The 12,882-nt window shown below is 45.1% G+C and overlaps 2 protein-coding genes across 2 annotated transcripts in view; one reads left to right on the top strand and one right to left on the bottom strand.

Moving 5' to 3' along the window:
* The window catches only part of ATAD5 (ATPase family AAA domain containing 5), a 17,018-nt gene extending 16,769 nt beyond the window's left edge, over positions 1-249 (bottom strand). Inside the window, 1 exon segment of the mRNA XM_010721679.2 lies at positions 103-249. Within this exon segment, the coding sequence (XP_010719981.2) occupies positions 103-249 (147 nt within the window).
* A 289-nt stretch (positions 250-538) lies between these two features.
* On the top strand, positions 539-12,715 carry CRLF3 (cytokine receptor like factor 3). Its single transcript, XM_010721566.3, has 7 exons — positions 539-1,106; positions 3,048-3,135; positions 3,587-3,764; positions 5,145-5,367; positions 6,025-6,157; positions 9,421-9,533; positions 9,821-12,715. Exons 1-7 carry the CDS (start codon positions 992-994, stop codon positions 10,072-10,074), a joined length of 1,104 nt encoding a protein of 367 aa, XP_010719868.1. The 5' UTR covers positions 539-991; the 3' UTR covers positions 10,075-12,715.
* Positions 12,716-12,882: the final 167 nt, after the last annotated feature.

Here is a 12,882-nt window from a genome sequence, read left to right on the forward strand (position 1 = left end):
GATCCGCCTACAGGCGGCGCTGTGGGCCGGGCGGCGGCTCCGTGAGCGAGGCTCGCTTCGTGTCCCCCGAGCGCCGCGCTTCCTTTTCTGTGAGGCGCCGGCAGAGCCGGGAAGCCGAGCTGTGCGGCGGTTCGGAGAACGACCTGAAGAGGAAATGCGCTTCGCTTGGCCTGAGGGCTTCCTGCGATGGCTGCCGGTAGTTGCGGTGCTGTTACGCATAGCGATGTGCACGGCGCAGCGCTTCCTCATCTGCACGGGGTAGAAACGCCCAGAGGAAAATAAATACTTCTGATTTTGTACCTTAGTTCAGGGGTGCACAAATGCTTTTGGTTCCCTAAAAGTCAGATCCGGCACGTTTGCCAGCATCGCGATGAATGCGTGTAGGAACTTCTGTGCTCTGCCTCTCCCCAAAGCCGGCCCCACCTGCTGGCCCCGCAGCACCACCGGCAGCACCCAGAGGTCGGGGGCTGTTCAGAGCGGTTGAAAAGAGAGGAGCTTCAGTGGGACTTCAAAAATGCAGTGGAGGGATGGGATCCGGGAGAGTGCGTCTGTGTAGTTCTTCATGCAGTTATGAGGAGTCACCTTCAGACTTTTGTGACCAGAAGAATTCCTTGGCTGCAGTAGGAATAATCCAATTTGCACGTAACTCAAGTCTCAGCAGTTAAGCTTGGCGTGCTCAGCTCCTGTGCCCTTCCTCTGGTCCAGACTCGTTTCCTTGCCTCCTCCCCTCTGTGCCTGCACTGTACATAATGACACCTTCTTACTGACTGTTTGTGAGCCTTTTTCTAAAGCTGACTTGATGCAGAAGTTTTCCTGCACAGATGAGGTGGCTCAGAGAAGTACAGGATGTGAATGCTCTTTGCCTTTGTCCTGAATCCTTCTTTTTACCCGAATTTAGATCAGAGAAAGTGCAACATTGACCAGAGATGTACTTGAGCAACATTTTAATGATTTAAAAGGGACCCTAAAGAAGCTGTTGGATGAGCGACTGATGTCACTGCTGCAGGAAGTGGATACTATAGAACAAGACAGCATCAAACCGCTGGACGAATGCCAGAAGCTAATAGAGCATGGAGTCAGCACAGCTGATGATCTGCTCCGGGAAGGTAAGGCAGGACCTGTGCTAAGTCTTAGTTCTGCCTTCCAGTATGTCTTCTCTCAGAGTCAGGAGCGTTCCTGTTACAGTCAGCATGTTTAGCTTGTTCTGCATTCCTCTCAAATGAAATGCTAAAAAGGGACTAAACTTGGGTAGGCTCATGAGAAGTTACCTCCTGTTTTAATTTCATTCCACTCCTGGGCTGTTGCCCTCTCTTAAGGACTGAGAGCATCTGCTTTTGGGCACAGGCCTTGCTTGCAGGAGCATCCTGCAACCTGCCACTCTAAAATGAACGCATCACACTGCTTTGAAACAAAGTACGTCTTGGGTGCCAAAATGACAAATTGTTTCTGTCTTATTAAATTAACAACTGACTCCAGTAGAATTTTAGTTGAGAAAAAATGTCAGTCTTGTGTGAGGATAAACTTCATCTGTGGTGGACCGATAGTTCTTACTACAGAGTGAAATGGAAATGACTTAATGCTCAGCTGAGTGAGTGAATGTCTGTAACTGACAGAGAGTCACCTGTAGCTTATTGGAACAGCAACTGAAGTAAGGATTGTTTTTTCCCTGATAAGTGTGATTATGTTACCAACAGTGTGGAGTGGACTGGCCACTATGTGGGAAAGGTTTCTGCAGTATTATAACAAAATGAGACACGTGGAATATCAGTGTAAGGGCCAGTTGGTCTGGATGGGCTTTGAAGGTCCTCTCTGGCTGAACTCTTCTGTTCCAAGTTTGTACCGTGCTGATGCTGAGCACCTAGCCAGAAAGGAATGCCACTCTTGACCATTCTGCCTACAGTATAGAACCTACTGGCAGCATGTCTGAGCCATCACTGTGTTGGCAGTTTCCTTGCATTGTTCTCATGTCTCAGCTTAAGTTTTCTTCTAACGTGGTCTCAGTTTCATGGACTGATGTGTATTGTGCAGTCTCCCATGGGTAGGAAATCCACCAACTTGCACTGAGATGTGAGTTCAGTGCTTAAAAAACGTGCTGGTTTGTAGCTCTACAATCCGTGTTCACAAGAATAGTGACGAACTTTAAGAGTGAATGTATTGGTTTATTTCTGGCACAGCTGGTAATCACCTTGTTTGTGTTCTGCATCTCAGGTTACTGAATGAAGGGTGGTGACACAGACGGCTGTTTTATATTGGTTTGTCAGATCTCACAGGAGCCTGATGAGCAGAGATTTCCCATGCTGTGGCTCTCTGTAGCAATATGAGCACTCCTAAGGCATGTCATTAAAATGAGCAGAGATTGCCTGTGAGTCAGAAAAGAGTTTAGCCTGCACGTTTATTAAATCTCTTGCTGCCAATTATGACATTTGCGTTTTGTTAGAGATCTGCAATGTTTGCAATCCTCCATTTGGAATAGAAGTGAGCTGCCTGTGTTGTAAATTCCCATAAAGTCATCAGATGGATCATGCATCTCTGCAAGCTGGACACTATTTTATATGGAAAGCCCATGGTGAGGTTTCTGTTCATCTCCACACTTCAATCCATGGATTACTTCATTCATTATGACAATACTGACCTTACTCTGTAGCAAAGAGAACAGTGGTTGAAATAATTTTTTGCTTTTAGGCTCCTGCTTTATGTCTTCTTTGCTCAGAGAAAGTATTCTGCCGCTTGTTTTAAAGTGGATGGAGAAAAGGATTAAGAATTCTGGTTTCTGGCATCTGACTCCAGTTTTGCTTCTGTCTGAGACCCGAGGCAAATTATTACATGCTACAGATGTGTCTGCAGGAAGCTTGAGAGCTTCAGATGTTGCTACGTAGGCTTTATGATGTTAACTATAATTGTATTTTCTAGCTGAGCGTCTAGCAAAAATGCTGAGAATGCTTCATGTTTAATTGGCTGTTCGTGTCAGAACTAGTTATTCTTTGAAGCAAAGAATGCCTTTCTTGGACATTTTTCTCATTAGGAATATTTTTACCATTTGATTCCAGGAGAGAGTGCAATCTGTGGAGATGTGGAACAACATAATGAAAAACTTTGCAGCTTTACAAAAAAAGCTTTACATATTCAGCTAGATAGGTAAGATACTGTCATTCTGAGCTGGTCTGAGGCAGTGGCACATGTGCTGGTCCTGAATAGGAGTTCTCTTATCCTTTGAAACCAACCCCCTCTGTTCCCCTGAGAGATTTACCCAAGCTGTTACTCTCCTCCTTACTTCATAGTGTTTCCCTGGGGTTGGCAGTCACCAAATGAAGTAGTTTTCAACCCACGTGTGCTCTGCAGCAATACAGGCTGTTTGTCTGTCAGTGGTGGAACTGCTCCCTGTGGAGCAGCCTGTGTTTCAGTGTTTACTGAGAAACAGACGGTCTGGTTAGGGCTGGGTGATTTCCGAGTCTCTAAGTTTGAAATGCACACGCCAATTCCTGCAGCTGTTCTCTCTTTGCAAAGTCTGTACAGATTAAAGTGTGTGGACAAAACATACATTTGTAGAAATTGGCTCCTTTCATTACAGCAAACTTTCCTTTCTCAGCTTACCAGAAGTGCCCTCCTTGGTCGATGTGCCTTGTTTATCTGCCCAGCTGGATGACTGTCTTCTTACTATACTGAGAAATCAGATATTCAGACATGGGACTGTAGCCTCTCGCCCACCTGTACAATTAGAGGAATTTGTTGAGAAGCCTGGAGGCATTTTAGTCCGATGGTGTAAGGTAGGTAAAGTATCCAGGGTGAAAATCATTCAGACTTCAGCTTTCTTGAAAGAAACTTGACAAAGCCACTTTTCTCTGGATTTCCTCGTGCCTTCAAAGGAATACTGCACTCCAGTGTGTAATTAAAAACTTCAGAAGAGGTTTTTATCCCAATGGCCACATTTAAAAGCCAGGTAGTGTAGTGATGTGTTTGGTGCTGAGGTTCGTGTCTGCCTGAAAGGTCACCTCTGCCAGGTAGTGCACTAATGCTCCTGGGCTGTGCACTCCCCTTCCCTGTCTATGGAAGAGTCTGGAGGAACAGCTGGGAATGCTGCCTGTCTTTTCTCCCTGTGCTTAAACCAGCACTGGAAGGGCTTCCTTCATATACTCTTCCCACTAAACATGCCAACAGTAATGTGTCTGTGATGATGTCGTACAGACAAGACTGAGGAATCATGGTGTGTGTGTGTTTAAGAGATGTGATTCCCACGGAGACCATTCGTGCTGCAGCACTGTGGTTCTCTTGAAGGGCAGCAAAGCTAAGTGCTGTCATTGAGGCTGGCCTTGGTTGCTGGGTGGTGCTGTCTTTCCCCTTCTGAAGACACCTTAGCAGACCAAGGATTATCATCCACACACCTCACCTAACCTGTTGTTAGGCTTTTATACCTAAACATGTCGGTGTTCTTAGGGAAACTGAACAGAGAGAAAAAATAATAATATTGGCATTAGCTGCTCAGGTAGTCTCTCTTTGATATACAGAAAGGTTTTTTGGTAAATCATTGCTGTGCTCTGGTGTGGTTCAGTTGTTGCTGGACAGCTCTGTGCTCGTGGCAGCACTGAAGGTGCTTTGTTCCAGCAGCAGCCAGCTGTCAGGCACTGTGCCTTGGCAGGGAGGTGGGTTCTGAGTGTAAAACCATAGGTGCTGCTGTCACACACATCTGTTCTTTCTGTGCCAAGAGGAGTGCCTTGAATTCGGCCATGCTTCAGTGGTCATGGAGCCTTTGTGAAAAAAGCCTTTTGACTTAGAGATACCAAAGAATTGGAAGCCATTCCCTGGCACTGTTCACTAAGGATAAGTGTGAACTCTCCTGGCTGTTAAAAGCTGTCACTGAATTTCCCATCCAAATTTGTGTTTGGCTTCAGCTTTTGCTCTGCTAGGCTGCAAAGCGTTGTGTTACCTGTTTCTTCTGTAGCTACTTTTAAACTGTGTTCACAGCAATCTTCTTTCTTTCAGTTGGTTTGGACACTGATTTTGTTTTCAGTGAGGAATGCTTTCTGCTCTTTATTACGTAGTGACTCTGAACTGCCTCTGCTGACTGCCTGCAATGCTGTCGCTGTGCTTCAGAGCTGGAAGGAGAACAAGAGCAGCGTCCCTTACTAATGCAGGAAATGTTTCTCTAGGTGGATGACGACTTTGTACCACAAGATTACAGACTGCAGTGTCGTAAGAGCACTGCCAGTCACTTTGAAGATGTGTATGTCGGCTCAGAGACAGAGTTCATAGTGCTGCACATTGATCCTAACGTTGATTACCAGTTCAGAGTCTGTGCCCGAGGAGATGGACGGCAGGAGTGGAGCCCATGGAGCGTTCCTCAGATCGGCCGCACCACGCTAGTTCCCCACGGTATTCTTTCACTGCTGGTCGTCTTCTGCCTGTGTCATTGTGCAGCACTCCTGGAGGTCTATAGCTGGTTTATGGGTCTACTTTTTGTATGATTTTGGGGTTTCCTTCCCTACGATTTATGTCTGTAACGTGTGGTGAGCTGTCTGTTCTTTCATCCTGGAGGTTATTTTGTAAATAACTTGGATTTCAGCTCTTAGTGTAAGAGTTGGTGAGCGGTTCAAGCTTAGCCTTGGCAAGCAGCAGCCATCAGTGTTTGCAGACCAGAAGCGATGGTTTCTCTCCTCATCTCTCATCCCTACCCAACTGTTCTGTGATGACCCGCAGTCACATAACGAGTTCTCTTGTCTGGAGAGAGAAGCCCTCAGTTTTCTTTTCATTTTCAAATTTCTAAATGCAGTGGTTCATAAAGGTTTACCTACGAGATTGCTGTAAAGAGTGAAGTTCTGGTGAACCCTGTGAGCTGGAGAAGATTTTCTGTGATTGTAAGAGATTTCAGTAAGAATTTTTTCCGTCAGAAGTAGGCAAAACGCTGTGCTTTATTTAGCTTAAGCTTCCTAGGGGTGAACTGGTGGATGTTTTGAGTGTTTTGCACGGGCAGCAGCAGGGCTGGTTGAGTTCATGCTTCTGTTTTTTGTTGTTTTTGTTTTTTCTTTGAAGAATGGACAGCTGGCTTGGAGGGGTACAGCCTGAGCAGCCGAAGAAACATCGCACTTCGCAATGATTCTCAGTCATGTGGTGTGCTCTACTCCAAAGCTCCTACTTATTTCTGTGGGCAAACGTTAACATTCAGGCAAGTACTTTCTGATCTGCTCTTGTTTGGTGCATCTACTGTGAACCATTATTCCTTCTGGACTCTGTTATATTTGAATTGCGTGTAAACCTGAGTCATGATCCATGTTTGAGTTCTCACATCAGCTCAGCCCTAATCGAAGCGACGTGTCTGTGTCTGAGCTTCCTTCTTTTTACTTCTACTTCCAGGCCATAGGGAAACACCAAATGTTTTTGTAGGACCTGCACCCATCTGGAACAGAGGCTGGAGTGAACTCCTGAGGGATGGTAGAACATGGCCTCTGCTGAGCAAACAGTGTGGGATGTTTGTTGTTTTGCAGCACCTATAGCTGAGAGGTCAGACACCAGCAGAGACTCTTACTGAGTCCTTTTAGCTTTGGGCCCATGGGTTCTTTTTTTTGCAGACTGTGTATTTTGATGACTTTGGCTGGAAAAATGTTACATGTTTTACCAGGTCAGGTAGGAATTACAGTTGCACTGATGTCTTCAATATCTGACATAATGAGTGTTGATCAAATTCTTGTCCACAACTGGCCTGAGAAGCTCTTGAGCCTCGTGAGGCTTTGGAGCCTCAAAATTTTCATTTCCTATAGAAAGAGATTAAAATCCCTGGCAGCTTTGTTGCATCACTGAGATGGTGCCATTTAATGGGGTACCAGGAACTTCCTTTTGGAAATGTTGGTTGTAATTACAGACCTCACAGACTGAAGCTTTATTCCAGCTTTCTCTTGGTTAAATAAAACTACTTGCTGAGCAGTAGGCAGCCCCCAGAGGCAATTTAACTTCATGATATACGGAGCAGTGTTTCGTTTCTCCCTTCCTGGTAATGAATTACCTTGAGGTGGTTGGTGGTATGAGGATGTATTCGGTTGCCCTGTCTGAGGTAGGATAAAAAGACCAAAAGCTTTCATTTGAAATCTGTTGCTAGTTTTAACATCTCTTGGCTCAGAAGTGCCTGTGAAATTAAAGGCAGAACGTTGAGGTTTCAGGCCAGTGTCTGGTTCTGTTTCAGACTAATGTCTTTTATCTTTTTTTATTGGTAGCACATGAACAGTTTTTACTTCGCAGTTTAGCTATGTGGACTCCTCTCCAAGACGAGATTGTTTCAGGATGGCAGAGCACTAACAAGTACTTGTCCTTGTGTACTGTAATGACACAGATGTTAAGACTGAAGACAACCTCAAAACTCAGTTGTGTTCCTCTTCCAAAGTTCCAGAGCAGCTTCTGGTTTCCAAGTGCGTGAGATTTTGCCAGACAGTGAAATGCTTGGTGCTTGGCTTCCTCCATCTGCTGAAACGAAATTTATTCACAGGGGGATAGGCAGCTTGCAGAGCAAACCAAATAAGCAAGGTTCATGTTACAGATGTTTGTGAAGCAGCTTTGTATTCATCCTGTGCATTCAGGACATAGGAATATCTCATCAGTGAAAAGTGAAGCTGTGATAAATGCAGTGTTTTTGAAAAGGTAGACTGCTTGAGTTATCCTCTGAGGTAAGGCATCTGGACAGGCTGGAGGAAAACATCATTGCTTTAAGTGAAGACTCATCCTGTCCCTTGGCAGCCTTCAGGAGCTGCCCCTGAGGGAAGATAGCATTTCTGCACAGGGACCAGCTCTGCTCTACCCCTCAGGTTTCTCCTTGCTGCTTTGTGTTAGCTCCGTGAAGCAGGAGGTGGGCAGGGAGGGCAGCCCTGCTGCAGGGAGGCTGGGTGTGATGCTCAGTGTGGCCGCAGCCTGGATTCAGTGCTGTTCTGCCTCAGAGCAGGCTGCGTCCTGCTGCTTTGTGATGCTTTGTCCTTCCTGCTGCTGATCTCAGTTACTTTTACAGTGCTGTGCAGAAAAGGGTTTATATAAATGAGGAAGTGTGGTTGGTAGGATACAACTCTTACTTTTTAATGGATCTGTATTTATGCTTTTTGTTTTTTTGGGGTCATTCTTGGGTTGGAAATAAATGTGCAGACAGACAACTCAATAAACTTTTCCTTACCTGGGGATGGAATTAATTAACATCACCTTGTGCACAAAAGTACTGCCTTTCTAATAGCTGTACATAAAACTTCACTTAGAGCTCAAAATATAGAGTGGGGTACCAAAATGAACTCAGAAGTTTCATTTTAGGAAAACATTGTGGGTCACTTCCATATTAAAAGCTCCCTGGATAGTTGAACTCGTCTGTTTTTGCTTTGCTTTGCAGCACAAGGCTCTTGCTATCACAGTGAGTTCCCAGGGGACTGAATAACCTATGTGTGCAAAAGTAAAGCATGCTTCCAATTTTATCTTCCCTGTTGGTCACGAGTTAACCCATTGTGTGCCACTCTGTTGCCCAGCTTAATTTTCAATCTTTAAAAGTTTCTGCTTAAGATTTTATATTTTTTGATGACAACAATCACGAATCACTACTACTTTCTCTTAAACTGTAAAACAAACAAAAAGACAACTGAAAACAAACAAAAAACTCCATAGTTTTACTTCCTAGAAAAGACCAGCTGAGTTTCTGAATTCTCAGAGTCTTTTGGGCTCCCAGAAATACAGGTTAGTACCTCTCAGAAATGGCAGCGCAGAGCAGAGGACCCAGGTAGAGAAGCACCGTTTGGTGCACAGACTGCAGCCTCACTCAGCTGCTGGAGCCCCGGGCAGCTGCAGCCCAGGCCCTTTGCACCACTTGTTTGCTTTTTCTTTGGAGACTTTCCCAGGACCAAAATCCAGCTGAGCAGAAGCCAGATTGTCAATGCTCTCCCAGGCATTACTCTTGATATCAATTTGTACCAAGCTGATTTACTTCATAAACAAGACACCATCACCAAAACGTCAGCCTTCCCCACAATCTATTCAGAACAAGATGTAGCAGAGCTCAACAAAGCTGTTTTAATTAAAGCTCATCAAATACTTGCTGAAATCTCATTTTTCCATAAGATGACGTCGACCAGGATATCAGTGACTGGTTTTGCACGTGCTGTCCAATTCTTAAGACATGTTTCGGACAACTGAAAATCATTTCAGAAGACCCCAAGGTGCGACAGCGGGGAATTCTTTAGAAAACAGCAGTGGAAATTTATATGGAATAGCAGAGCAGTGCTCAGCAGAGCTGTGGGGAAGCTGCCAGGACTGTGGGTCATGTTGTAGTGATTACTCCTGAAGGCTGGATGAATTTGGAGAGAGCCCTGGAGCAAAGGGCAGAGGGCTGACGTGGCAGGGCACTGCTGTGTGGATTTCACTGTATGTTTTGATGTAAAGCTTTGGGGTCTGACTTGACTTTTTGCCTGCTAGAATTGAAACCGTGGGGCAGCCTGACAGACGGGACAGCCTGGGAGTGTGCGTGGAGCAGCAGAATGGCTACGATTCTCTGCAGCGAGATAAAGCTGTGTGCATTAGCACAAATGGTGAGTCTGAGTCACGGGGCTGAAGAACGCGATCCATTTTTCTCCCCAAAAACCTCAGCATTCATCCTTCGTGCCCCTGGAGAACACGGGAGCACCTTCACACACATTTCACGTGTCTGTTCTGCTCACAGTTAAAATCCTTTCTGAAATCTTAGGTTTTCTTGCATCTTCTGCATGCAGTTACTGCAGTGTGTTTGACGTGGCAGAAAGCAACATGGCAGGAGCGCCTTTCATTTTCGTTTGCCTGCAAAAATGAGAAATAATGTTTGATCCCTTGATTGTTTCAGGAGCAGTATTTGTAAATGGAAAAGAGATGACAAACCAACTGCCTGCCGTCACTTCTGGATCGACTGTGACGTTTGACATGGAAGTTGTGCAGCTGGGGCCTCCCAGCACCGAGGGGGGAAACTTCAAGCTGAGAGTAACCATTAGCTCTAACAACAGGGAAGTGGTCTTTGACTGGGTGCTGGATCAGTGCTGCGTCTCTCTGTATTTTGGATGTTCCTTTTCATACCCAGGCTGGAAAGTGCTGGTGTTTTAACAGCTCAGGAGAGTGAAGATTCTCGCTGTAGTGCGTGGTATCACAGCCTGGGCTTCCAGCTGTTTTATATCAATCTTTCTACTACTTGAACTCCACTATATTGTACTCCTGCTGGATTCATTTCAAAAAATAATTGTGAAACAGTGGATTTGTTACTCTGGAAAAGGTTGAACAGGCAGTTACATAGACGATTTAAAGCAAGTCCATAAGACTTCTATTTTTTTTTTTCCTTCAGACTTGACTTTTTTTAAATCAGTATTTCGTTGTACTCTAGGCTCAGGGTACGCTTATTGTATGAAATCAACTTTGCTTAATGCTGCTGTTCTGTGAAATAAGCCTGTAAACTTTTAGGGAGTTGGAGGTAATGGACCAAAAGTTGTATTTATGCCACCCCTAAAAAGAGCAGAGTATTTAGAGCAGCGATGCTCTGCTATGCTTCCTTGTATGCAATGCTGCCATCATAATAAGGACAGACAGCAGGTCCTGCAGGCCACAGCAGTTTCTTCTATGCACGGTACTGTTCATTCCTCCAGAACAAGGATGTCTGAGCCATGGTGTTTGTTCAGATATGGAGCTAATCTGTTCAACGTCTCACTCATGTGCCTTATTTCCAGGTATTTCTGCATTGTTTTCTGTACTGTCACTTGGAACGTGGTTTCTAGAGTAGATCCACAGTGATGCTTACATCCCCAGCTTAATGCTGACACTTGTCACATGCACCAACACCTACAGTAGGACAGTTACCTTATCTGGTCTGAATGTCTTTCCTAGTTATACTTTGTAGCCTAATCTGAGCAAATCTTGGGGTTTTGGTACTTTTGTATGACAGGTAGATGGAAGGAAGCTGTGATTCTTCACAGAGCCCTGCACAGTGCAGAGGCCACTTCCTTTCTATTGGACTGAGCAGCTGTTCCCACGTGTGGGATTCCCAAAGAGCCCGTTGATGACCTGCACACACCGTGTGCTCAGCTGCTCCAGGCAGGCTGGGGCTGCAGGCAGAGCCCACGGCACAGACTGAACCTGGGGCAGTCAGAGCAGAGCAGATGGTGCCAAATCTTTCTGTAGTAGAGATGCAGGATTAATTTAAACTGTACATAAAATTACCAGTATTCCCCATAAGTATCAAAGAAGATTTATAATGATGAGCTTGTCATACAGTTATTCTTTGGTCAAAAGATGGAATTGTGATACTACTGGATTTAAGGAGTATTTTTAAATAATGCTCATTGAGGACCTTAAAGCAGACTTTCTTACCTCAAGTATGTGAGATTAGTAATATATATATATTTTAGTAACACCTAGACAATCATTCTGCCCTTTTTTCTTCAGTTTCAACATGCCATATTGCCCCTCATGCTAGCATAAATGGATTGGACTGGCATCCCCCCTATTTGCACCATCAGTACAAAGAGATCAGCTGTCCTGCCTGCGTTTTTCTGCTAACATCTGCGATAGGGAACTGCAGAAAAGGAGAATGGTGGCTGGTAATACAGCTTAGAAAAACCTGTTTGATTCAGATAGATGGAAAGTGGAGGTGGATTGGATTTTACTATTAAGCATGGAAGAGTGGACACCTGCAGGTAAGACTAATCTGTGCAAGCAAGGAAAAGCCTGCTGTATTTTGTCCACTTCTCAAGCAAAACTATTTCAGTGTTAGGGAGTAGAAAGATACTTGCATGTACTTCCAGTATTCCTTTTCACTAGTGTGAAGAATGTTGCTAACAGTGCTGCATCCCATCTGCCATCTCAGATGTTGTTCTTTTGCTGTAGCCACAACAGTTGAGCAGATGTTCCAGCTGAGTCAGTGCTGCTCAGAGGCTGGCAGTGCTGCAGTCGCATTCAGTCGTGCTCCAGTGAATCGATTCGGTAACTTCACCTGCAAGAGTTCATGGGTCAGGTACAAGTTCTAAGTCAGTGCTGTTACTGTTTGAAAACTAAAATAGCAGATAGCTACACTTGTGAGGAGCCAGCAGCTCAGGTACCTTCCACCTGCTTTTTGAGGGTCCACTCAGACTTGCTGCTGCTGCTGCTTACCAGCACTGCGGGACATAAAGCTCGAGTTCAGGTACTTCCAGAGATGGGAATGCTTCATTTGTTCAGAATAATATTAGCAAGCAGCTTAAGATAACTGTGAAGGGCTGTCCCAGGACATCCCTACTGCTCCCCTTGAGAGCTGAGGATGGGAAGACAAAGTATTTGTTCTGACCTCGGTTTTTCGCTCCTCGTGACCAGGGGCAGCATCCCAGTAGTGAACTTTTAACTGGGAGTAAGACCAGCTGCCCAAATGAGTATTAGGTACTGCTCAGCCACCTCGTAGAAGCTGTACTTGAACCTGGGAAGGGTGAAGAATCCCAGGACAAGAGAGCTGAGTAATTACACAACAAAGTATCCCAAGAACCAGAAGAGGCTTGGATTAAAAAGGTTGAAGTTCTATTCTTCCTCAGCAGAGTTCAGCTAGATGGAGGACTGGGCCCTTCCTTCACAGCTTTGTCACCTCCAGCTATTGGAGCCTTGCAGGAGAGAGAGTGAACTGCTTGGGAAGTCCTGGAAGCGTTTTTGAAGCTCGTACGTTCACTTACCTCAACTAAGATGTTTGTGTCAAGTGAAATTTGATTTTTTTTAAATAAAGTTTTATCCCACAGCTGTGTTTGTAAGTTGTGATTGGGGCATAAAGCTGGGCACGGCTGAGCTCCTCTAATGAGCACAGATGGGTTCTGGAGCACTGCAGCTCCCTTGAAGAGCTTCTCCATTTCTCTCACTTTCATCTTCAGTTCCTCCAAAGTCCCACACGAGTCGTGCAGTTTGTTT

This window comes from Meleagris gallopavo, chromosome 20, assembly GCF_000146605.3.
Source record: "Meleagris gallopavo isolate NT-WF06-2002-E0010 breed Aviagen turkey brand Nicholas breeding stock chromosome 20, Turkey_5.1, whole genome shotgun sequence".
NCBI lineage: Eukaryota > Metazoa > Chordata > Aves > Galliformes > Phasianidae > Meleagris > Meleagris gallopavo.